Source organism: Scylla paramamosain, chromosome 43 (assembly GCF_035594125.1).
Source record: "Scylla paramamosain isolate STU-SP2022 chromosome 43, ASM3559412v1, whole genome shotgun sequence".
Classification (NCBI taxonomy): Eukaryota; Metazoa; Arthropoda; class Malacostraca; order Decapoda; family Portunidae; genus Scylla; species Scylla paramamosain.
In genome coordinates, this window is record NC_087193.1 from 7,847,284 (window position 1) to 7,872,065 (window position 24,782).

General features: G+C 43.9%; 2 protein-coding genes across 9 annotated transcripts; one reads left to right on the top strand and one right to left on the bottom strand.

Annotated features, from left to right (window-relative positions):
* Positions 1-538: 538 nt before the first annotated feature.
* On the top strand, positions 539-6,640 carry LOC135093488 (uncharacterized). Of its 6 annotated transcripts, none has more exons than XM_063992772.1 (2): positions 539-860; positions 5,763-6,640. In XM_063992772.1, the coding sequence occupies exons 1-2, from the start codon at positions 852-854 to the stop codon at positions 6,192-6,194; spliced, it is 441 nt and encodes a 146-aa protein (XP_063848842.1). In that variant the 5' UTR covers positions 539-851; the 3' UTR covers positions 6,195-6,640. The 6 variants fall into 6 exon arrangements, 4 of the variants coding, with proteins under 4 accessions (XP_063848842.1, XP_063848839.1, XP_063848838.1 ...); XR_010263396.1 differs by lacking the exon at positions 539-860 and adding an exon at positions 4,453-5,049; XR_010263395.1 differs by lacking the exon at positions 539-860 and adding an exon at positions 4,453-4,977.
* A 2,720-nt stretch (positions 6,641-9,360) lies between these two features.
* LOC135093564 (ribonuclease 3-like) lies at positions 9,361-24,769 on the bottom strand. 3 transcript variants are annotated; one of them, XM_063992925.1, is made up of 26 exons: positions 24,627-24,737; positions 23,498-23,630; positions 22,676-23,256; positions 22,334-22,485; positions 22,025-22,207; positions 21,419-21,628; positions 21,224-21,310; positions 20,800-21,051; positions 20,456-20,601; positions 19,870-20,351; positions 18,988-19,155; positions 18,394-18,583; positions 17,694-17,810; positions 17,119-17,262; positions 16,668-16,818; positions 16,196-16,403; positions 15,443-15,576; positions 14,956-15,068; positions 14,650-14,827; positions 14,254-14,428; positions 13,772-13,915; positions 13,338-13,547; positions 12,914-13,075; positions 12,519-12,679; positions 12,002-12,147; positions 9,361-11,543 (listed from the first exon to the last, which is right to left on the bottom strand). In XM_063992925.1, the coding sequence occupies exons 3-26, from the start codon at positions 23,252-23,254 to the stop codon at positions 10,909-10,911; spliced, it is 5,127 nt and encodes a 1,708-aa protein (XP_063848995.1). In that variant the 5' UTR covers positions 23,255-23,256; positions 23,498-23,630; positions 24,627-24,737; the 3' UTR covers positions 9,361-10,908. The 3 variants fall into 3 exon arrangements, with proteins under 3 accessions (XP_063848995.1, XP_063848996.1, XP_063848994.1); XM_063992926.1 differs by lacking the exon at positions 23,498-23,630 and having other exon boundaries at positions 22,334-22,482; positions 24,627-24,769; XM_063992924.1 differs by lacking the exon at positions 23,498-23,630 and having other exon boundaries at positions 24,627-24,769.
* Positions 24,770-24,782: the final 13 nt, after the last annotated feature.

Below are 24,782 nucleotides of genomic sequence, written 5' to 3' on the forward strand. Positions count from 1 at the left end.
AGGTAAGAAGGAAGGGAGGATAAATACATGGAAGGGAAAGACAAGGAAAGGAAAGGAAAGGAAGGGTAAAACGAAAATAGTGAAGGAATGAATAAGTGATGGAGGAGAAGAAGGAGGAGGAGGAGGAAGGGAGGAGAGGAAGGAGGGAGGGAAAAAAGTGAGAAAGAACGAGCTAAAAAGGATGGGGGGGAGAGAGGGAGAGGGAGAGGAGAGAGATAATACGATAAAGATTGGCGAAAGTTGTGGAGACGAGAGAGAGAGAGAGAGAGAGAGAGAGAGAGAGAGAGAGAGAGAGAGAGAGAGAGAGAGAGAGAGAGAGAGAGAGAGAAAAGAAAAATACTAGAGGTGAGAAAAAGTGAAAGATGAGCGGGACTTTTTTTCCATTTAATCCACGTAACTACCTCATACCCCATTGTGTGTGTGTGTGTGTGTGTGTGTGTGTGTGTGTGTGTGTGTGTGTGTGTGTGTGTGTGTGGGCGTGCGTGGTGTGCGGAGGGCGCGTGCGTGAGCGTGTATAAAAAGGGTGTGTGTGTGTGAGCAGCCACGTGGTAAAGCGGCAGCCTCCACAATACACACACCTGTCCTCGCCTCCCCTGCCCGCCTCACCTCGCCGTGTATGCCCGCCACCCACGCACACACTTGCACGTACACACACACACACACCTGCACGCACGCAGTAAGGCGTACATGGTAGCAAGCCCCGTGCACACAGTTCAGTGAGGTGATCGCGCCAGACTCAACAAGTAGTGACCCCGAGCGCTAGGAGAGGAGACAAGAGCACGCCGCCAGGAGGACCCCGCGCCTCGCACCCCCAGCACCAGCACCAGCACCAGCACCAGCACCCCAACACCATGAAGAAGGTGAGTGTGTGACTGAAAGAATGACTCAATCTGGAAGTCAGTCAATGAGTGAGTGAGATGCAGAGGGAGAAAGTGAGAGGCAGGGACTGTCAGCTAGTCAGTGAGTGATGAGTGACTGACTCAGAGTTAGTGAATGACTGACTGACTGAGTAAACAGTGAATCAGTCATTTACTGAGTGATTGATTGACTGAAAGATTCAGTCAGTGGATGAGTGAATGGCTGAGTGGAAGAGGGAGGAGGTATGGAAAAGTTGAGGTAGTGACTGAGTCTGTGAGAAGTGAGAATAACAAATCAGTAATAACTAATCTCTCTCTCACTCTCTCTCTCTCTCTCTCTCTCTCTCTCTTCTCTCTCTCTCTCTCTCTCTCTAAGTCTACAATAGGCTGCGAGCCACTAAATTCAGTGTTCCGTTAGTGTGCTCACACTCCATCCTCACCAGCACCGCCAACACGCGCAACACAAACACAACACAGGGACTGACAGTCACCGCTCCTTGAATCTTGCACTCAAACGTTACTGTCACTACAAATCTTACTTCGGATAGCACAGTGCAGCAGCTCATCCCACACAGCCTCTTAAAGTCTAACCAAGCCTCGTCAAGGAAAGCCTACTGGATCCCATTGTTTATCCTTCCCTGGTGTTCATTTACAAACAATGCATTTCGCAACCATTCATTTCAAGCTGGAATAAATACCTGCTCGATGTAAGTAACCGAGAGATGCATAACGTCCCTTGCTGTATAAGAAGCATCATAATAGCCAATGCATGAAGAGCCCTCATGTTCTTTTTGTTTCTTTTTTCCCCAATACATGTAGAACATAACAAAACATTCGCATTCAAGAAAGTCAAACAAACACGCAGCATTTCAAAATAATGACAAATGCAGGAGTGGTGAATTTTAGTATTCCTGCAAAGCGTACGTCTGAATGTCACCTGATATTTGAAATGTGAGAGAGGAGCAGAAGGCGAGCCGGCGAACAAGACTCTAGTGAAGATTCCATTGATGTAGCAATGCTGTTTTGGTACGATTAGTCAATGCATATACTCTCTCTCTCTCTCTCTCTCTCTCCTCTCTCTCTCTCTCTCTCTCTCTCTCTCTCTCTCTCTCTCTCTCTCTCTCTCTCTCTTTTGTTTTGGAACATCTGTATCACGTTAGAAGAGAGAGAGAGAGAGAGAGAGAGAGAGAGAGAGAGAGAGAGAGAGAGAGACAGAGAGAGAGAGAGAGAGAGAGAAAGAGAGAGAGAATATCAGTAAATATCACATCACAATTAATTTAAAAAAACTTACTCGTGAATAAACTCCTTTGAGTCACATCTTTCTTTCATCTTTCTTTTTTTTTTTTTGTATTCTTCCTTTTATCAATCTTTTTTTTCTGTACCTCGCCGTGACCTTGTGACCTCAAGACCCAGAAACACCGGTGAATAAGATCAGGTATAAGTAACAGGTGAGCGAACGTCAATTATGGTGTAAAGGACAGCTACATGGTGGAGGAGGGGAAGGTCGAAACAGACAGGCCGTGATGTGTCAGTTAGGAGGAGTTAAAAGAAAGATAGGTAGGATTTAATTCAAGTTTATAATCGTAAAATGCTTCCGTGCCTTAACTTTACTTCTTAACGGGAAAATATTGTCGTTTTCAAATGCTTTTGTGGTTCAAAGAATAGTTTATGAAGGGTTTTGCAGATTATGCCAAAAGGTACTGGGGTTTTCAAATGCTTTCGTGGTTCAAGGGATAGTTTATGAAGGGTTCTGCAGGTTATGTCAAAAGGTACTAAGGTTTTTAAGTGTTTCCGTGGTTCTAATGACAGTTTAAGAAGATTCTACAATTCCAGAGAGGCTAAAGAAGCTACGCTGGATCTGAGGTAGGTTCAAATTTACAAATGCTCAGGTGTTTTAATTTCACTACCTCTACAGGAAAATATTAGGAATTTCAAAAGTGTTTTCGTGGTTCTAGTGATCGTTTATGAAGTGCTCTATAGCCTTCAACGCTTTGGTGCTTTAACTTAACTACTTCTAACGGGTTTTAAGGCAAGGTATTGGAGTTTTAGGGGAAGGTATTGGAGTTTTCAAGAATTTACGTAGATAGTTTATGAAGGTTCGTAAAGTCTAGAAAGGCTAAAAGAAAGGTAGGTAGGATCTGATGCAAGATTTTAGTCGTAAAGGCTTTGGTGTTTTAACTTCACTATTTCTACTGGGAGTCTAGGGTAAAGGATTGAGGGTTTCAAGTATTTTCGTGGTTCAGGGGATCGTTTATGAAGGTGATTGACGGTTCTGTATCATGAGTGGGAAAAAAACAACCACGAGAATCCGACTAATCATCTTTGGAAATGTCTTAGCGAGGAATTAAAGTGTTTCAGAATACGGTGATGATCTTATTTTAATTGACTGAAGTTAGGCGCCACTCTCTCTCTCTCTCTCTCTCTCTCTCTCTCTCTCTCTCTCTCTCTCTCTCTCTCTCTCTCTTTCCAATAAAATACCCAAACTAAGGTAATTTCCGGCTGTGACAATTAGAAGTGCTGTGATACGTGCGGCGAGAGAGAGAGAGAGAGAGAGAGAGAGAGAGAGAGAGAGAGAGAGAGAGAGAGAGAGCCAATACCATCCTCTGCCAGTACACGCACTCAAAACACAAAACGCACAGAATAGAACGAACGGACGAATGGAAAGATGAGTTGAATGTGCAAGGATTTTTTTTTTTTTTTTTTTTGCGTTTTTTAAAATACTACAGGTTTTTAAAAAAGTGTTCAGTTAAATAATGCAATAGTATATAATTAGTAATGATGATGATGATGAAATGATAATAATAACAATAATAATAACAACAACCGAAAACAAAAACAAAAAAAAGAATAAGAATATGATAATGATAAGAATATGATAATGATGTTGATGACGATTAATCACAACAACAACAACAACCTGTTTGGCTCACCCTTTTCTGGTCACCTTTTTTTGGTCACCTTATTCACCTGTTCCCTAATTAACCAACGCTTCAATTTACCTTCCCTCACCTCACCTTATCTCACCTTCGATCATTTTACTATAAAACACTTCTGCGCCGCAACTCCACTACATTGCATAAGCTCCGGTTTAAGTTCCAGAGTTTCTCGGGGTGTTTTTACGGTTCTAGTGACAATTTGATTTTTTTTTACATTATCAACATGAGAAACACTTTTGAGAACCCGGCTAATTATCTCTGTGGCCTTTGAAAGTAGTCGTGGTGAGAGGGTAAGGAGTTGCAGAATACGGTGCCTGTGGTTTACGTTTCCTCCTTCCTTTCATTTCTTCCTTCTCTCTTTCTTGTTGCGTATCCTTCCTTCTTTTGCGTTTCATCTTTTGGCCTTCACTTAACTACGAACTAACTAAATAAAATAAAAAGTACCATTGTAATAAACTAAAACAAGACAAATAAAAGAGTACACTGAATGATATTAGTATGTTGAAACAGTAACACGGTCAAACAAAACAGAAGTACTGAGCGCTTCATAACAAAGCAGGTTGGGATAGAGTAGGCTTTATAGCAGGTGACATTAAGCGTGTGAGGTGATGCCGCTGTGCTGGTGCTGGCGGATGTTGGTAAGGTAAGGCGTGTGAGGAGCGAAATGAAACGCACTACCTAACTTGTCTGACTGAGTGCCGCTAGTTATGTAATTACTAACTAAGCACGTAACTGATTAACTAGCTACGTAACTAAATAGCTAACAAACGAACGAGAGAACAAACGATCTGGCAAATGAACTAATAACTAAATAACCAGGTAACCAATCCATTAACTAACTCACCAACCAAATAACTAAACTAACAAGCTAAACTAAACCATACATTATGACATAACACTAAGACAACATCAACAACAGCACCACAACAACAAACCACCACCACAACAACAACAACAGCAACGCCCGTAATTCAAGTAGCGACACCTGGCAACTAGAAGCGAACCCTCTCTCTCGATCGAAGCTTTGGATCTGTGAATGAACGAACCAATGAATGAATAAAGGAGTGAATGGCTTCCGCTCTGCTGGCTTCTATTCACATCACGGGACAGGTGAGCGTGTGGGCCGTCTACCTGTTCCTGACTATTATTGGTGTGAGTTTCCGGATCCCTTATAGCCATTACAGGTAACAAGATGGACGTTCGGATCCCCTACCTGTTATCACTAATCCTTTGTTAGTGCTACCTTTCGATTCCAGGTAACAGTACTCTCTCTCTCTCTCTCTCTCTCTCTCTCTCTCTCTCTCTCTCTCTCTCTGTGATACTGAGGTTTCTAAACAAGAGAGAGAGAGAGAGAGAGAGAGTATTGAAATATCATGAACAATACGCACAAGTTGCATCCTTTCATCAACTGACCTAAATTGAATTACATCTTTCCCTTAATTGGCTGTTGTTGCTATTATTATTATTATTATTATTATTATTATTATTATTATTATTATTATCATCATCATCATCATCACCGTCATTATCATCATCATCATCATCACCATCATCATCACCGTCATCACCATCATCATCATCATCATCATCCCAGCAGCAGCAGCAGCAGCAGCAAACTTTTACCGTTGTATTCGCGGAGGCTGATGCATTTTTCAGTGGCTTTTATCCCACAAGTTCCCGCCACGGCAGTGAAAAGTAAGGAGTCGAGTAAATAACTGGATGATGCCGCGCGGGGTGAGTGTGTGTGTGTGTGTGTGTGTATGTGTGTGTGGGCGGAAGGAAGAAAAATGCGTCAACAATTTAATCAGTTAGCGGTGCCGAACGTTGCACTTCTGTTAATTGCATTTCTCTTTCATCTGTCTTCCTTCCCTCGGGCACCATTTGTTACAAGTGTGTGTGTGTGTGTGTGTGTGTGTGTGTGTGTGTGTGTAGGCTACTAAGCATTCAGCCCTTGTGTCTATCTCTGCAGGCGGCGGCGTGGTGGGCGGTGGTGGCCGTGGCGGCGGCGGCGACCCTAGCAGAGGAACAGAGTGGCGGAGAGTCCAGCCCGTGGCTGCCCGCCGCCCACACCCCTTCGTGGCCGTGGTGGGCGGCGCTGGGTGGGAACGCCAATGCCTGGTATCCTGCAGAGAACGGCGAGGGTGAGGAAGAGGAGGCGTCGGCTGGCCCGTGGCTGGCCAAGCGGCAGCCGCCCCACCGCCTGGGCTCTGTGGTGGACCTGTACCGCACGATGGCCCTCGGCCTGGACCCCTTCACCGCCAAGCCCGTCATGGCCACCCCCGAGCGACGCTCCGGCCGCTGGCCCGCCGCGTGCAAGTTCAACCCGTTCAGTTTTGTGTGTTGGAACGCGGCTCGGAGGGGCGGTGTGATGCGTCAGCGGCCCCTCCAGTACGCCCAGTAACGCCCCCGCCCCCCACCACGGCCTGACTGTGCCGACCTGCCAGGCCTGCTGAAGCTGTCTGCAGCACCCTGCCGGGGAGGAGGCCCCTTGTGCCACGCCCGCCGCCCATCGGTGGCTCAGAGTGGCAATGACCCTCAGCGCCACATTCCCGACCACAACGTCGCCCCACGAGTCCTTCCCTCCCCCTACTGCGCAGCACCTGTCCCTCGCTGTCCCTCCTTCCATCCAGCAGCATTCTTTCTTACCCACACCCCTCTCCGCCCTGCCCCACCCCCACCCAAGATGACCACCCCTGTCCCTCACCCACCCTCCAACCACTGATGACCACCCCGGCACCGACCCCAGCAGTGCTTCCCGCTATGTACGTTTTGTATCCGTACATGTGTCTGTTCATCTCACTCATGTGCGCCGCGGCAACTTTAGAAAAAAAATAAATCTTAACATTTTGTGGCGTCTGATTCCCCCGAACACCCGCAACGGCAGCCAGTTGACTCAATCCTCTTTCCACGTTGCTGTTGGAATGGCAGGAAAAGTTGTCATTTATCTTGCCCATACGGGAAAATAAAAAAAATAAAATAAAATAAAAAAAAAACAAATTCACTGAGCCATAGTGTCGAATTTCAAATAACCTTCTGTACCCACACACACACACACACACACACACTCCCTCGCTTGCAATCTTAGCTGATAGCCCCACACCCTGCACTGGTACATCTGCTTCTTTGTTCCATATCACTGACTTTCCTCCCGTGATTCGTTCCCAGATCATGTGTGGAGTGGAGTGTGGTGGAGGTGAGGCGACGCGTGACTCCTCCACTTCCTCCACCCACACAGTGTCTGAATGGAATAATATCGAGGGCTATTCTTGTCATCCATTCCATTCATTTCACTGGGTTCTCAATTCATCTCATTTCCTTCGTGTGCTATTTTTATAAGTTTTCTTGTCTCCTGTTTAATACCTGCCAGTAACATTTGCCTCCACCCACACCAGTCATTACTTAACATGTACCGTAGCTCGTTTTCTTTCGTGTTTCCTTTTCTTTCTATCATATACTGATTTATCGATCAATTATCTACTTAATTAACAAACATTTCGGTCTTCGAGAGAGAGAGAGAGAGAGACGCTTGCTGCCATGGTCTGAAAAAGGAAAAAATGTATATTAAAAAGAGGAAGCCTTACAAAGGAGGAGCCAATTTGGCCCTTGCCTTTAAGAAGAGAGACTTGAAAAGACTGGCAGGACACTCACGCTATAGTAGTGGTGGCGGTGGTGGTGGTGGTGGTGGTGGTGGTAGCAGTAGTGGTAGTAGTAGTAGTAGTAGTAGTAGTAGCAACAAAAAAACAATAGAAACAAATACAACAACAACAACAACAACAACAACAACAACAACAACAAAATGAAGAAGAAAAAGAAGAGGAGGTATAAGAAAAAGAAGAATTATACTACTACAACTACGAGGAAGAAAAAGGACAAGGTAAAAACAAGAATAACATTAATAATAATGATGATAATAAAATGACAGTAATGATAGTGGTGATGACGGTGACAATGAATAATGACATAAGGAGTAGCGGCAGGAAGGAAGGCGGGGTGAGCGGATGAGTGGGAGAGTGAGGGAGGACGTCACAGTCACCTTGTCACGTGCTTTAAAAGGTTGTCAGGTGACGAGGTTGACAAGGAACTGGTTAAAAGAACTTGATTCTCGGGTACAGGAAGGGGTCGATGAAGACACACACACACACACACACACACACACACACACACACACACACACTACAGCTAATATTACTGCTGCTGCTGCTATTACTACTACTACTACTACTACTACTACTACTACTACTACTACTACTGCTACTACTACTACTACTATTACTATTACTACTACTATTACTACCACAACGAAGAAGATGATGATTATGAGGATGAGGATAAGGAGGAGGAGGAGGAGGAAGAGAAGAACAAGAACAAGAAGAACAAGAACAAGAAGAACAAGACGAAGACAACATCAACAACTACTACTACAACAACAACAACAACAGTAGTAAAAAATTTTTTTTCTCCTTTAAGTGAAAAAAAAATACAGAAATGAAGTATTTCACCCAATAACCCCAAAACACGAAAGGAAAAAAAAGATAGATAAATAAAATAAAACTCAATACTCTGTCTGGGAAAAAAAAAATGAAGCATATCGAAGAAGCAGGACCGATAAACAAATTTAGCTTTCCAATATTTTGTTTTTTGTTAGGCGCAGTTCACACCAGCCAGCGGTTCACACCAGTTCCATTCACTAAAGGACAACGTAGCTCGGTCCACACCAGAGAGAGAGAGAGAGAGAGAGAGAGAGAGAGAGACACCCCTCCTAATCTATTCCTCCTTCCTTCTTTCTCCTCCTCCACTCCTCATTTTCTCCTTGTCCTCCTCCTCCTCCTCCTCTTCCTCCATTCCTCATTTCCTCCTCCTCCTCCTCCTACTACTACTACTACTATTACTATTACCACCACTCTCCACCATCTTCCACCTCGATTCCTCCTTCTTCCTCCTTCTCCTCTCCCTCTATTCCTCATTTCTTTCTCCTCTTACAACTACTACAACAGTCTACACATCTTATTCGGGAGAACACCTGGAAATACCTGGAAAACGCTGGAATTTGGGGGAAATATTGACGAACAGACGCGGACAGGGAGGAGGTTAATTAAATTTAATTACAAGGTTAATTAAACAACAAAGTAAACACACCCACACACACACACACACACACATCAAGTGGCAGTTTAAGGATTAAACACAATTACATAGCTTTGTGACATGTCTCTGATCTGCGCCACACACACACACACACACACACACACACACAGGGCAGTTAAGCTTGTGGGAGTGTAGTGTTAACACCACACCACCACCAGCACCACCACCACGGTATCCTTGGCGCCCCGATCTGCCCCGACCTGCCCTCCGACCCCGGCCACGTCCCGCCGCGGCTACGATAACAATTTCCCGTCACATATTTAGCGTAATTTAGAGGGTTTTACAGATGTTTCCAGGTGATTTAAAGGCTCGTTTTGTAGGAGTAGGTGGAGGAGGTGGAGGTGGAGAGGAGAGAAGGAGAGTGAGGGGGAGAGGAGAGGAGAAAGTATTGAGGAGAGGTGCAAAAAAACTACTTCGGATCCATATTATCCTTTTATTGTTTTTATTAGTAGAGTTTGCATTGATTTTGATATTTGATTTACTAATAGAAACATAATAGAAGTACAACAAGTCATAATATATAATAAAATCTTGTCTAGCTCTAGTTTTTTTTTTCTGTTTTCGGTTAAAATCACATTTTCGTCATTTAATAAATATTGATTTTTTATTTTTTATTAGCACGCCTAGGATTGTTTTGGTGTTTTATGTAAGACTTAAAAAGTATAAGAAATGTATCCCAAGTAATAATATCCAATAAAATCTAGTATAACAGTTCGTATTTTCAAATTTAAAATAAGTCCGTTGCTAGATTTGAAAATAACATTTTCTTTGTACGAAGATAAAGTTGTTGTTTTTTTTATTTATCTGGAAAGTATTTTTTTATTTAGAATATGTAACATAATCTAGTCTGTTTGTGTTTTCCTCGTCAATATTATATATTTTTTTGTGACCCCATTCATAAAAATTACAGATTGTGTTTTGGATTTTTCTTCATTATTAGTCAGGCTGGTAATGTTTTTATATTTCAGGTATTTATTAAAGTATATGGCAAGTCAGAATATATAAAGCATTCCGGTGTAGTTCCGTTTTTTCGAGGGGTCAATTTCAAAATGGATTAACGTACGTATATAAAGCGTAACATCAGTGACGTCATCGGGTTACCGAGATCCGGCTCATCCCCCTATTCCAGTCTCTCTCCGTCAATGTTCAGTGTGTTAGTTGAAGTATATGGCAGGTCAGAATATATAATGCAGTCCAGTCTTGACGTCTTTCTTTTCGAGAGTTTCAAAATGAATTGCCGTAGGACAGTGTACATAAAAATAAGGGCTGAAACGGAGACTTTTCCTGCCTCCCTGCCTATGCATCAATATTTAGTTAAATATTTAGTTAGTGTGTGTGTGTATGTGTGTGTGTGCATTACTTCAGTTGTTTCTGTGTAAGTATATAAGAATATATGTATATACGTATGTGCGCTTAGATTAGTTTATATTTGCCCCTGGTCACTAACCATTTTGGGACATTTCTTCTCATTCCACAGCTCCTTCAAGGCATTATACTGGCTAGAAATTGCAAAACCTATTCTTTTTATCTTTCTTTCTTCTGGGTGCTTATAAATATTATGACATTGCTTTTAGTGGTGTGAATTGTTTCATATCACAGTGAGAGGGTTAACATCAAGACACGCACTGAGATGACCAAACAGATGGCAAGTGTTGATGGCAATGACTTGTGGGTGTATGACCTCTGGGAGCTTATACCTATTTTTCTTGAGCCTGGACTTGATAAAAACATCTCTAAAATACTTTTGTACTTTAATTATTTGCTTTTTTATACATACATACCTACTGTCATATAAAGCTTGTTGAAAATAATGTTAAACAATCATAATGCAACACCTCTACCCACACCACTCAGGTTGTGATCCTTTCATGACACAACCCTCAACTCCCAGTGGCAGCCCTTCTCTCTGGTGCAGCAAGAATATCCTAGAGAGACAGACAGATACTGGGGAGGGTAAATCATTGCACTAATCACCAGTCGGACCTGATCTGCTTGCGACTGTAATCATCTCTGGCGTGGTGTGTGCTCTTTGTGTTCAATTCATGTGGACTTTCACTGCGTCTGGTGCGGCTGTGTGCCTTGTGTCTGTCTCGGTGCTTGTCTGAGTCAGCCACATCCTTAGTGACGTATCTGGAGTGCCCGCGGGATCTTGGCTCAACCCCTGAAGTCCTGCTGTTGTCACTGTCCATCCTGTACCTCCTGTCATCCTCTAAGTCTGTCCTTCCTCTCTTAGAATCTCCTCTTTCTCCATCTGTGTAATTCCTCTCTCCTCTCTCTCTCTCTCCCTCCCTATCTGAATATGATTTGTCATTCTCAAATATTTTTGCTTCTGTTGATTTTTCAGAATCTGCAGTGTTTTGGTACTTCTCTCTCATGTCTCTTTTTTCTCCATCTCTGGTTCTCTCAAAGTCTTTACTGTCTAGTTTATCTCTGTCTCTTGGTCTCTCTCTGTCTCCACGTCTTTCTTCCTCTCTCCAGTGTCCCCTCCCATTCCTGTCCCTCCCACGCTCCTTCTCTCTGTCTTGGGAGTCCTGCTTGCCAATGCCTTGTATCTTGACACTTTTTTCAATCACTCTCCGCTGATGATCCAGTTGAGGGAACAGTTCTGTACAAAGGAAAATTAAATTAAGTTATAAATTCATCTACTTATCTCTGCTGCCTCCCTTAAGCCAGAGCAGGGCCTCCACTTCTCTCCATCCAAACACTCCCTCATTACTTGCTCAGCACTCTGCCTATGCTAACTCCTGCTTCACACATGTGTTCCTTTACCCTATGCTTTCACCTTGCAAGTGGTCTTCCTCTTCTATTAGGATCTATTTCAACCCTATATACTTCCTTTACAAACTCCAAACTTACTATCTTCTCAGTACAGCCAAACAATCTCAGCTTATTAATCATGTCGTAATCTAATCTATCTATAAATAGACTACTGTAAAATGAAAGAGATTGGAGTCAGAGGCAGGAATTAGTAACAGGAACCCATCAACATGTGGAATGCAGCTTTGTTAGTTGACAAGGTATTAGTAATTATTCTGAAACACAAAAACAGGACACCATAATAACCTTTGGAGTTCATGAGGGCCTCCCTGGCAGCATTCATCTCGGCCTGCTGGATGGAGTGGCCTGAAGCTTTGGCGAGGCGTCTGCCCCGAAAGTACACCGCTACTGTGTACACACGGGTATTGGTGGGTCCCTTGCACTCGATGACTCTGCAACACAACACAACACAATTAACTCTGCAATACAACACAACACAACACACTGACACCTGTGCAAGGAGTAAGAGGAATAATCATGTGGGCATCCTCTTCTCTGTGTGATCTGAATACTTGTCATGGAACAAAGTAACATTCTTATTTATCCTGACAGATTTTTCTTGTAACTATCTCAAATGCATGGCCACCACCTTAAAGTTTCTATTTCTTTTTGCCTATACACACTATTTAGTTAAGAGGTATTTTATATAAAGTAAAGCCTCAATAACCTCTCTTTAGTATTGCAGGGAAGTACTCATGCTTAGAGGAAACTTTTGTTCAGAGCACATAAGTTTGTTTCATTTGCTTGGAATGGCAGGACTCACTTGTATATGGGAATGTCTGGCTCGCCCCCATCCATGGTACGCAGGGTAAGGCAACACTGCTGCAGCTTGCTCTTGGGGTCATTCCAGTCCTGGTTCATGATGAACTGGTGCAGGCGTGGGAAGAAGCACACCTGACAGAATGTGCGGCAGTACTTCAGACCCTGAGGAGAGATGACATTTATGGTCAGGGAATGGCACCACCAAAATCATCATGTTTTATCATACCACATGGCAAAACTGCAGATGAATAGTTATAAAATGCTGCATGCTCTGTTTTGGAGATATGGTGGGTAGTTTGCAACACTGAAGAGTATGATTCACACTTTATCAAAATCAGCAGAACACTGGATGAAGTACAGAGCACATGACCTCTGCTTGTAACAGCCTCCACTCACCCTGTCAATGTACAGAGCACCCAGGAAGGCTTCCAGCAGGTCAGCTCTGTCCTTCGTCTTGAGCTCAGTCTTCAGGTGGGAGTACATGGCGTACGAGGTCATGCCCAGGTCATCACACACCACGGCCTGCGTGCGGTTGTTGACCAAGGAGGAGCGCAGTAACTGTGCAAGTTGGGACTCATCAGTGTCTGGGTTGAGGCAATACTTAGGAAGTGCTCTACCAAGGTCAACTGCCATTTTGCAGCCTCCTTAATTTCTCATTTCTTATTCACTGACACTCATTTCTTATTCACTGACACAGTCAGAATTAAGTGTTCTCTCTACTCTTTACCAACAATATTATTACAAAAAAGATAACATCAAGATATTTTCATTCATTGACAAGCAAGTCCAAGGAAAACCTCTTGCCCATCCAGCCACCTACTGAGAGATGCCCCTCGTGGTGCTCGGGAAAGTGGCGGTAGAGGTACTCTGAGGACACCAGCTGAAGGACTGTGTCTCCCAGAAACTCCAGCCGCTGGTTGGAGCCCAAAGTAAGGTTGTTGAAGCCAATACTGCGGTCAGTGAAGGCGCGAGCCAGCAGCCGGATGTGCTTAAACTCTACGCCGATGGACTCCTCAAACTTGGACAGTTTCTGAAGAAAACAGAGTTAAAGGTATGTTCTGTTGGTCTCTACTGTAATAATGCAAGCAAGACTTGTCACATTGCAGTGTCCAACTCACTCAGGAGAGAAGATTTAGGGTGCAGCAGAGAGTGAGATGGAGGATGCAACTGAGAGAAACAACTGGAGAAGACTGATACAATGTCAGTCAGTCCCTGATGCTGGGAAAACAATACACAAGTGCCTGACTGACTCACAGTGAGAATGGGGAAGGACTTGATCCACTTGCGGTCCCCATGAGGCTCCTGCTCTTGGATGGGATGCAGCGGGTAGTGAACCCAGATGGAATGCAGCACAGCCTCTCCCTTGAACAAGGTAGAGCTCAACACCTTGTCAGCTTCCTGCAACCAAATACAACAGGGTATGATAATGATGTGGTCAAACATACAGCAGTAATATAAATAGGCTTCATTGCTCCCTGTGTCCCAGTAAAAAGTGTAGGTGATTATCTCATTACCATGTCTAATTATCTCCAGTGTTCCAGTAATGACTATTGATAACACTTTCACTAATAAGTGTAACTGTATTCTGTGTCCTAGTAAACAGTAAAGATTATATGGAGCGATAAATATGGTTTTATTATTAACACTTTCTTTAGCTCTTTCACCTAAACTAAAATAAAAAATAAACAATTACTATCAACATAATTCATCATTCACTACACCACAGAAAGTCTCACCTCAATACCAGAATCCAGGAATATTGCCCCCATCAAGGCCTCAAAACAATTGGCCATGGCGTGTCGTAGCTCAAAGTCATGACAGAGATCTGATCCGTGAGCGTACAGCATGAACTGGTCCAAACGCAACTTCTCTGCCAGGACAGCCAGGTGCTGGTTCTGCACAATAGCTGCCCTGAGGGACCAAGAGATTAACAGCAACATGCACTCATGTCTATAAGATGTTAAGCAATGGGTCTGATAAAGGACATCCTGAAATGTATGATTAACATACTGCAGTAAAAATAGATAATGACAGTAATGAGGACACATCACTCAAATATTTATTTTAGAAAGAAAAAACTCATGAGTGATGATCACAAAAGAGATAATGCAGAACGTAACATAACAGAATACCTGTACGTTGCCAGTCCTCCTTCCTCCAAGCTGGGAAACAAGTGGAATAGGTGAATGGAAGTGAGGAACTCCACTACAGCATCTCCTAAGAATTCCAAGCGTTCATTGTGCGTTATTTTGCTTTCAGTCTCCAAGTTGCGGCCAAATCTTGACATGATATTGATGAGAGTGTTGATGCCTGTCAGGGACACAGGAAGTGGGTCATACATTTGAGTCGGCTCATGGGACTGCCTTGTGTGAGCCAACTGGCCTCTTCCAATCTCCCCATGTTCTTATGTTAGTAAATAACAGAGGGCGCTGACTCACCTCTCTTCCGTGTGTTCATGTAATGGATGCGCCGGTCACCATACTCTGGCTGTCGGATGCCACAGTTGGTGAGAGAATTCCTGGCGTGATCTGGATTTGTGCCAAAGTTTTCCCTAAAGTAAAAGAGCAAAAATCAAATGGCAAGATCAGTAATATTTTCACCAATTAGTGTGGCTGCATTCAGTGGTACCAATATTACCATATTTTTCTCACACTGGTACCCAAGAAATGCAAACATTTCCTTTCACTGTATGACACCATTCACTAACAATGCTGCCACCACTACCACTATTAATATAGAAACAATTTATTACAAAACTATACAATTAATATATCTCAAGATACTACTACTACTGCTACTAATACTACAATTATCACTACTGCTACATTTAAAAGAATGAAGTAAAGTTAAACATTTTGACTATACAGCAAGCCACTCACGCCACTTCTGCTACTATTACTACACCTCAGAAGCAGGAGAGCTCACCTGTAGGAGGGATGGGTGAGGGCCAGCTGAAGGAGAAACCTGGTCTGGAACTTGTATCCGATGCATTCCTCCAGCACCTCAAGGGACTGGTGGAAACGAAGGTGACACACCAGCACTGGCAGCAACATTGCGTGCTGCCCAAACAACACAAGGTTACATGTCACTCTGGTCCTGGGACTGGTAAACATATTGGAAGACATTTTTACAATATGACAATTACTTATGAACTTCTATTCTATCTCTGTCTATAATAGGTGGGCAGTCCCTTACAGGTTGCCTCAAAGCATCACACACTCATACATACAGTACATCATTTACACTCTTAGCCCTGTTGGACCTCTGCTGGAAAGGGATCATCTTGTATAGTCTACCCCAGGAGCTTAGGCAGAACACACCTGGCCAAATACTTCCACAGCAAGGCCTGACAACATACACTGGTTAATCCCTGTCCCTTCATAATGAGACCATTTCCTACCCTGCACCTACTCCAATCCTACAACCACAGCAGATACAAGGTACTTCCTATGCAATACTCCAACATCCTAAATGGATCCATATACCAAGGGGGCCTGCCAACTGCACCCACACCCCTTTCCAGGGGACAAGACAGCATCATTTTCATGCATTCAACACTGTTGCTCTCCATTCACATCTATCACACACAATTGCTCTTCCTTGCTGCACAGTTCCAGTGATTCACCCTCTCTCATCTCACACATCTGGCACTCTCTGTAACAGGAGAGTCAGACAGACCTGCACTACATCACACATAATGCCAGTCCTGTAGAATCCCTGGGAAGACACAGCCACAGTTACGTCTCTCTTCATCTTTGAGGTCATTCTCATCTCCTGCAGCCTGTTCTCCTTGGCCTCAAGTCGCCTCTTGTCCTCAAAGGAAGGCTTGGGCATGTTGGCCAGCAGGTGCCTGAACTTGACGTACTCTCGCCACGCCTTCTGGTACCTGCAAGACAGATGAATTCATGCACTGTGATGATTGGCAGTAAAGTGTAATTGTTTTGTATAGGTCAACCACAACTTCCCACCTTAAAACTCCAACTTCCTTTCTCTTAATGGAACCCTATTTCTCTTAACTCCAACCCCCTTCCTCTTAACTCCAACGCTATCCTCTTAACCCAATCCCTTCCTCTTCAGCAACCCCTTCCTTCTAACTCCAATCCCCTTCCTCTTAACCCAACTCCCATGTAACAGAGTGGCCACGACTCACTCCGGATTGCCAGCGTAGGAGAGCTGAGGTGGACGTATGCCAAAATGGACAATAACAGGGTAGTTGATGGTCTCTTCACTGACCTGGTCTCGATCCAGCTGGTCAACCCGAATGCTGCTGGGCTTCATGCCAGGACAAGTCACCACCATACCTGCCAGCACCAGTGTGTAAGTAACATTACCAGCAACAATAAGTTCTGTACTCTCAATATGTTACCATTTAATGAGACTCTGGTAGAAAATATTGGTGTTTTCAAGAGTGTTTTCATGCTTCTAGTGAAAGATGAAGCTGCCACAAGATAGACAGCAAGACAGAGAGCCACAAATAGGACTCTTGAGCTGGCTATTGGTGTTTTCAGGCTGGTTATTGGTGTTTTCAAGTGTTTTCAAATTTCTGGTGAGTTTAAGGTGGATTCTGCCACAAGACAAACAGACAGAGCCACAAACAGTACCCTTGAGCTGGTCAGCATAATTCTGCCACTGGTACTGAGACATGCTGAGCAGATGTGCCAGGTCCTCAGGCTGTACCAAGGGGCCGCTGTTCTTCAACAATGAACTTAGGACTTCATTCATGGACAGGATCTCTTTGCCATTATCTGAAAGTGGAGTTGTTGTCGTATGGCAATGTTCCTGAGTGTTTCTGTTTTATTTTCAACAGACTATAGTGGAAGTTAACAGGGTTTTCAAGGGTGTCTTAAAAATTATAATGCTAGTTCAATGAGAATTCTACATATTTAATAACCTGTATCAGAAGTTATTGGGGACTCAGTGTTTTCGTGATTCTATTGATAGTTTAATAAGAACTTGGCATCACCAATGAATCTTCAACAGGGCAGACAACTTAAGACTGAGGGAAAATACTTCATGCAGTGGTACTAAATGCAGGTTACTTGACTTGTGACCATGAAATTCCTGCAACAGAGGCTGGATGTAAAATTAAAGTCAACACAAAAATATGGCAAAAGAAATAAGTGAACTCAAGATAATGGGAAGATTACAAGACTTAGCAGAGAAGAGGAACACTAACCTGCAAGTTTACGTACAAATCTCGGCATGAAGTGGAACCTTGGACAGCCGTCACTGTCTCCCATTGACTTGAGGTTCAGATCAACAAGCTCCAGGAGTTCCAGAAAGAGATACTGGTCTGCAAGTGTATGTTTCAGAGGTCAAAAAACACAGGAGAGGCCAATACACCAATGAGACTTTAAACATAACAGGAAACTTATTATGTTAGTGATATTTGTAGCTGGTAAGTGTTTAAAAGAAATACTTTGAAAAGCACACACATACAGGTACTGTATGTGTGTGCTGTCATAATGATTTTGTCCCTTGTGGATGATGGAGCATGGTGACATAGCCAATGACTGATGATCTCACTCACTGATTGTTCTATGTATTTGTCTTATTTTAAAACAAGTGACAAACTAACACTATATTTTTTACCCAAATCCTTACTTAATTACAAGACATAATTTGTTATATTACAACTGAATAATGGTTTTGATAGGAATAATGCAAATCTGCTGCACACTTTAACACCAAGCAGGAGTATGCAGATCAAAAGGTGAGTGACAGTGTGAAATCAGCTGTAGCATTACCATATTCATATGTCTTAGGAGCAAGAATTACTGTAACGTTTAGCTGCACCAGGTGGTCCTAAGGTGTAAAAGTAACAGAATCAATACATATTAAGATGCAACAAATGGAGATAAAGAGCTGTAACGCACACAGCAGGTTCAGCTCCTGGATGCAAAAGTTGTCCGGTATCTTCTCCTGGATGTACAGGATGGTGTACTCAATGTTGAAGCGAATCACCCGGCAGGTAGGGACTTCCTCCAGGGGGTGGTGTGACAGCAGGGAAAACCCCTCAAAGATGAACTCATGGCTGTCATGCATGATGACTGTGGGTGTCTTGATCTGCAAACAAAGTCAGGCACTGAAATTCCCTCATAAGTCAAGGGATTTTGCTCACAAAAAATAAATAAATGAATAATAAGTAAAATCAAGGAAACAATAAATAAGAATAAATAAAAGCATGGCAGATATATTTGTTGTCCTCAAAGTTTTTATATATGCAACTGCCTCCACACACCAACCAGCCACCAAAACTCTCCCACTGTCATCATCACCTTTTCACCTGCATGGGTGGTGCCCAAGGGCATAAGAAATATGGTTAAAAAAGCTTGTTCAATTTGTCATCCACAAAAAATGAATTATAGACAGAATTCTAAAAAGTTGGCCAGTTTCGTTTCAGAGGTCTCTTGATATCATGAGTAAGGAATTGAAATACTGATTCATGCCATTTCTGAGAGGTGACTCACCAGGAAGTTAGTTGGTGGTGAGATGGTGATGAGATAATGGTGAAGACGATCAGCATTGTTAGTCCAGGGGTCACACTTGTTGAGATTGTCCTCCCCCACATAATAGCCATGGCGAATCCCTGACCGCTGGGCCTTCAGGGAGCAGCGGCACAAGGGCCCATCATTCATCTGAAAGCAGCACTGCTTTCAGAAGTGTCTGGGAACACCTCTTGCCAACACAACACCCAGTACAGCGTTTGAGAACACTTCTTGCCAACACAACACCCACAGTCACACTATAGTAGTGAATCCAGACTAACCTGGTAGTCAAGGGTATTGGCTGTGCCTGTCTGCACTGTTGCCACCTCAACCCTAGAGTGACCTGACCTGACCTGGGTCAGCAGGGCACAGCCTGGGAGATTCATGTGTCAGAGTCAAGGATGGCAGCACTGCAAGGCCTGTATGGGTTACCAAGTGTACCGGAAGATATACAGCATTGTTGTTCCATCATCAAATTGAAGGCCATTCAAAAAACCATGCAGGTGTATATAACAACTTTTAGTTATGAAATAGTCAAGACAAAGGATTACAACATGGGTGAGAGAGGAAGAGCGTCATGTGCCTGTCGACTGTGAATGTGATGGCAATGTGGGACAGGAACAGCCAACACCCTTAGTACCAAGTTAGGATGGATTCATTATAGTCTGCTTGAAAATACTAGACACTTGTTGATATGGAAGAGGCTTACTGGCTTGTTTTGGCTTACTTCTTTAAAATATATCTACATTTGCTATCTTTTAGAGTAAATTCCCAGGGTTTTCTTTATATTAAATTCTCAATGCCTAAGGGTGAATGAAATCATCATTACCCTAATATCACTATCATTACTACAGCCATACTCACCTCCCCTGGGTCATTGAACCACAGCTCTGGATGGAGTCTGTCTGGGTGGTTGCGTTTCTTCTCCAGTTCCTTGGATATCCTATCCATCTCACTCTCATCATCCTCTTCACTGCTTGAGCTGTCATCACCCTCACTGCTGCTACTGCTACTACTGCTACTGCTGCTGCTGCTGCTGCTGCTGCTGCTGCTGCTGCTTTGCCCAGATGCCTTATCTGTGTCCTTGTTTTCTTTCTTCTTCTTCTTCTTGTGATGTCTGTGATGACTCCCTGACTTGACCACTTCTGAGGCTGCCTGGCCCTTCACACCCTCACACTCTGCCAGGAGTGGCACAGCAATGCCTGAGCTGGTGCTCTCCTTGGCACTGTCTTCACTGCCTTCAGTCTTGTCTTTTCTGTCCCCAATGACTGTGTCCTCCTTTGACAGGTTCTTTCCATCACCTTCCTCAGTGCCAATCTTTGTTTTGTTGCATCCACTCCTGCACACTTAAAATCATCATTCATAGGTTAAACAATACCTCACAAATGTCATAATTATCTCCAATTGGCAATCATTACAACAGATCCTGAACAATAAAAGCCATGCTCACCTGTCAGCTGTTGTGGTGCCTCCTTGTTCTTCTCAGCCTTCTGTTTCTTCTCTTGCCTGACTCGCTCTCCTCTCTTCACCAACTTCTCATCAAACACATCACAGAGAGCCATCAACTTTTTTGTGGCTCGTGTTACAAGAGGATTCCTGCAAAATTGAAAAAAATAAAGCAGGATTCTTCAGTACACTGGAAGAATACTGCTGATATTCAGGGTGTCTTATGATCTAATGTCTGTGCACTTACCATGTTCTTTTTAAGTTTTGTCCCACTCATTTACAACCCTGCTTGTGAAATTAATTTCCCATCTTTCTTAAATCTGATTCTGCCAGGCTTAGTGCACTCACTTGTCATCTCGCTGGTAGTACAGGTCAGCAGGGGCAGAGCGAACCCAAGGAGTTTTTGTTTCCTCTTCCTCCTCCTCCACAGCCTTCTGCATTTCCTTCTCTATGAGTGCATCAATCTGGTCAGCATCTGGACTTGCTTGCCTTCCAATGGACTCAGCTTTCCTGGCAGCAGTGGCTGCTGCTGCTGCTGCTGCTGCTGCTTGGTCAGGAGTCCTGTTGCGCTGAGGCTCTGGGCTGTGTACAGGAGGTGGTCTGGGAGACAAAGGTGGAAGGGAAGTCATGGTTGAGTATGGATAGGAGAGAGTCATGACTAATAATAGAAGCATCCAGGTGTGGATGAAGGGGAAAGACAAAAAGTGACACTATCTACAACTGTGGCTATTGAGAAATTAATGGTGATGATAAAGGTACTGTGCCAACATACCTCTTTCTGATCGGTGACCTGGAATGCAGGGACCGGCGCCCTGGGCTTCTTGACTTCCTTGCCGCTCTGCTGTGGCTGCCCTGTGACCTGCCATTGAATGTCACTATTATCATCACCACATTGCAGGAGAAATTACTCATCAAAAACCAGAACACAAGACAAGCTGAGGCACGAGAAGACAAGCCAGCCCATCACCTTTCCCGCGGGTCATGTGAAGCCCTGGAGGGTGGTGAGTAGTTCCTTGTGTCTCGCCTCCGAGGGGCAGCCTCAGCAGGGCTGCGAGACCGCTTGCTGCTGCTGCTGCTGCTCCTGCTGCCTCTGTCCATCCACTTGTCTTCAGGGTATGTAGAATACCTGCGCTCCCTCTTGTACCTCGGCTCAATGCTGCTTCTTTCCTTTTCACATCTGGTGGTGATCATTTCGTTACCTTGCAATGTAGTATTAAATACGATAAGTAATATACAAATAAGTAAAGGTAAACCACATGCTCCTGCCTGTGCCAAGAGATACTCCGTAAGTGTCCTAAAGGTTGTAACAAAGATGCTACAAACAAGATTTAGACTCAGTAATAAGAACAGAACACAAAGTAATGGGTTCAAGTCAATAAAGTTGGATTTATGAGGATAGGAAGAAATTGATTCTTAAATGGTGTGATAGATGACTGGAATACACAATGCAGTCTGGTTGTTTGAGCAGTCAATGAGATTTAGCTTAAATTTACGCATAGGGGTGACAAGACCTACTGTCTTCTTGCAGATTTCCTTATTTTGTGATGATGTTACTTAAGCATAATATAGTCACCTAGAGTGTGGCTTCCTTGAAGATCTGGAAGATGGAGAGTAGCAGCCACTGTCACTCCTACGGCTGGAATACTCGGAGGGACTGACAGAACGCTTTCTCCCTCTCTCCAGCCACCGGTTCTCGCCCCCATAGCCACGATCCTCCTTGTACTTGGGTTCCAAGCTGCGCCGGTCACTGTCATACCTATGGTTAAAAACACAGTGTTTATTAGTGTAAACAATCATATATCTTCTTTTACAAGTGTTGCTATTTTCAGTCTTTAAGCTTTTCAAATCTCTGTTCCCCAAACAACACAGGAGAGGCAAAGACCTCGAGGAGTGGGAGGTCCTGTTGTCTGGCCGGGGAGGCAAGTCGTGCTCTCTTCCCCTGCTGTCCAGGCTGGGGCGAGAGGCATGTCGTGGTGTGTGGTCATGGTGGGCAGGTGGACAGCTTTCCTCCCACTCTTGGTGTGGCCATGGCTGCTGGGAGCACACAGGATCATTACAATCAAGAGTAATATGTTGCTCTTGATGTTGATCATTGCAATCAAGAGCTTGATATGTTTGGTAAAAATATGTATGCTCAAAATAAAATTAATTTCTACTGAAACTGATTGAGCTGCTCTATCAACAAGGGGGAAGCAAGCAGCACAGCTCCTGAGAGCAGCCTTACCTCAGGATGCACAATTCTCTGTGATCCCTGTGCTGAGCTGCCAACCTGAGATATCTGTGAAGGCAGTGGTGTGGGGCCCCAGCTGTATCCTGGGGCACCAGTGTATGGAGGGGCAGGAGGGGGACAGGATGGGGACCCAGGGGAGGGGCCAGGTGGGGGATAGGATAAGATGGGAGGGGGCGGTCCTGGTGGCCTCATAGTGGTGACGGAGGCGGGGCCCCCTTGCTCTGAGCACGGCCGTAGGGGCATGCTGTACTGGGTGGGGTAGGGCTGGCTGTAGTGTGGTGGATGGTAGTGGCTGGGTGGGGGGACAGTGGGAGGATATGGGGGTACCTCCGGCACACTCTGGGAGGTGTAGGGTGGGCCTGGGGCATGGTGCTGGTGATGGTAGGGGCAGCTGCTGTGCTGCTGAGGAGTGACAGCTGGCACTGGAGCATGCTGGTCAGTGCCACAGGAGGCACAGCCTGCACTGCTCCACTGGTTGGCTGGCACAGTGTTCTCTGCCTCAGGGAAGAACCAGCCTGCAGTGGCCAGTGCCCCGCCTCCGCTGCCTGGCCACACTCCGCCACTTCCACTCATGGCTGGGGAACACACACAGATGATTGACCACAGGAGTCGGCACTGGCACTGTAGACATCTATCTGGCTTCCTGCTTTGCTAGTATAAGTAAATTAACCTAATCTAACTACACACCTCCATGGATGTTTTCACACACATTATTTTGTGGACAGTAATCAACAATTAGTGTCCTCTAATGAAAAATAGTTTTATTTTGGATAATTTAACCACTAGCATCTCCTAACAAAGCAGCACAATACTCACATGTAGTGATGAGGTACTTAATGTACGACACATTGTGGTGGTTTTATTTGGGGGTCGGCTTTAGTGTGTCACAGCACCTCCTTAAAAATCTGGCAGGTGCCTCACAAATTCTAAGTCCATACAGATAAAACTCCTGTGAAGGCACACAGAGCAATGCATGTGTTTGTATGTTGGATGCTGCATGTGTCAATTATAATACCAAATGTAAGGACCTATGCACTGCAGGTGTAACACCATACCACACCAACTGACTGCCCCAGCTCCACATCAGTTTACTTGATGTCACGGCCTCGGACAGGTGTGCACACTGCAATGTTGGATTAATTGACTTATGCCTATGTTACTGCAGCAAAACATGAGATTTGTTTGACTTGTGTGTCTGTCACAAACTTGTCTTGGAAGAGAAAGATTATAGGAAGTAAGTGTGGGAAGGCAGCTGTGCTGAACTTCAACCAGAAGTTCTGACACCGTCTAAAATAAGTGGAAAAGGACACAAGAGAGAAAAAAAAAAAAAGTGTTCACAGAAAGAAAGAGTGTTTAAGAACACTTTCTTTGATAATGCCCACATGGATATTGAGACCTTGTGCTCATAAGCACTTACAGAAGTGAATGCTTTTGTGCGTTTTGGTTCAGAGTGAAGTGAAAATAACTGACAAAGGGTTTTGTGACTGGGTTAGTTTTTGTAAAGGTGTTGACTGAGTGGTGTTGTAAGAGGGATGGACAAATTGGGGATGAAAATTATAAATATAGTTCAGAAATGAGTAAAAATTTTAATTTTGAAATGTATTCATTATTTCGATATCGTAAGAATATGCATAAATTTACCCTAAAAAGAAGAGCATTATATGTTTTTTTTTTCTTATTTTCAGCATTTTAGGCCTATTTCCACACTTACCAAGACACTTCTTGATCTAACGATACTTAAATTTGTTCACCCTGTAAGTCCTAAACCACAAAAGACCATAAAAACTTTTAAAAAATAACAACAAATAGACCAAAACATTATCACTAAAACATTCCTGCCTAAACAGACCGGCTCATATTCCCTTATCTCAGCGTATCTATAAACCTGTCCTGCTACTTAGTCTATGTGAGTTGTCCCTGACATGTGTAAAAGCTCAGCACTCACTTAAATGGCAGGTATTTTGAACAAAGGAGAGCAATTATGCGAGAAATGTGCCGGAGTCGATCAAGTGTTGTGGTTTTGAGATCAGCAGCAGACGAGATTGAGAGTTTGCCAGCCTTTGTAACGGCGCTCACGGTTTCTCTCCCTGTCCGTCAAGTT

What these genes read in the sequence shown, in the direction of transcription:
- LOC135093488 (XM_063992768.1), top strand. Translation starts at nt 4,862, where the DNA reads ATGGCTTCCGCTCTGCTGGCTTCTATTCACATCACGGGACAGGTGAGC. An exon ending in TGTTCCTGACTATTATTGGT is followed by an intron (nt 4,946 to 5,762) that starts GTGAGTTTCCGG and finishes CTATCTCTGCAG; the next exon opens with GCGGCGGCGTGGTGGGCGGT.
- LOC135093564 (XM_063992924.1), bottom strand. Translation starts at nt 23,254, where the DNA reads ATGAGTGGAAGTGGCGGAGTGTGGCCAGGCAGCGGAGGCGGGGCACTG. An exon ending in AGTCCTTCCCCATTCTCACT is followed by an intron (nt 13,548 to 13,771) that starts GTGAGTCAGTCA and finishes TGTTTTCTTCAG; the next exon opens with AAACTGTCCAAGTTTGAGGA. An exon ending in GGCCCTCATGAACTCCAAAG is followed by an intron (nt 11,544 to 12,001) that starts GTTATTATGGTG and finishes TCCTTTGTACAG; the next exon opens with AACTGTTCCCTCAACTGGAT.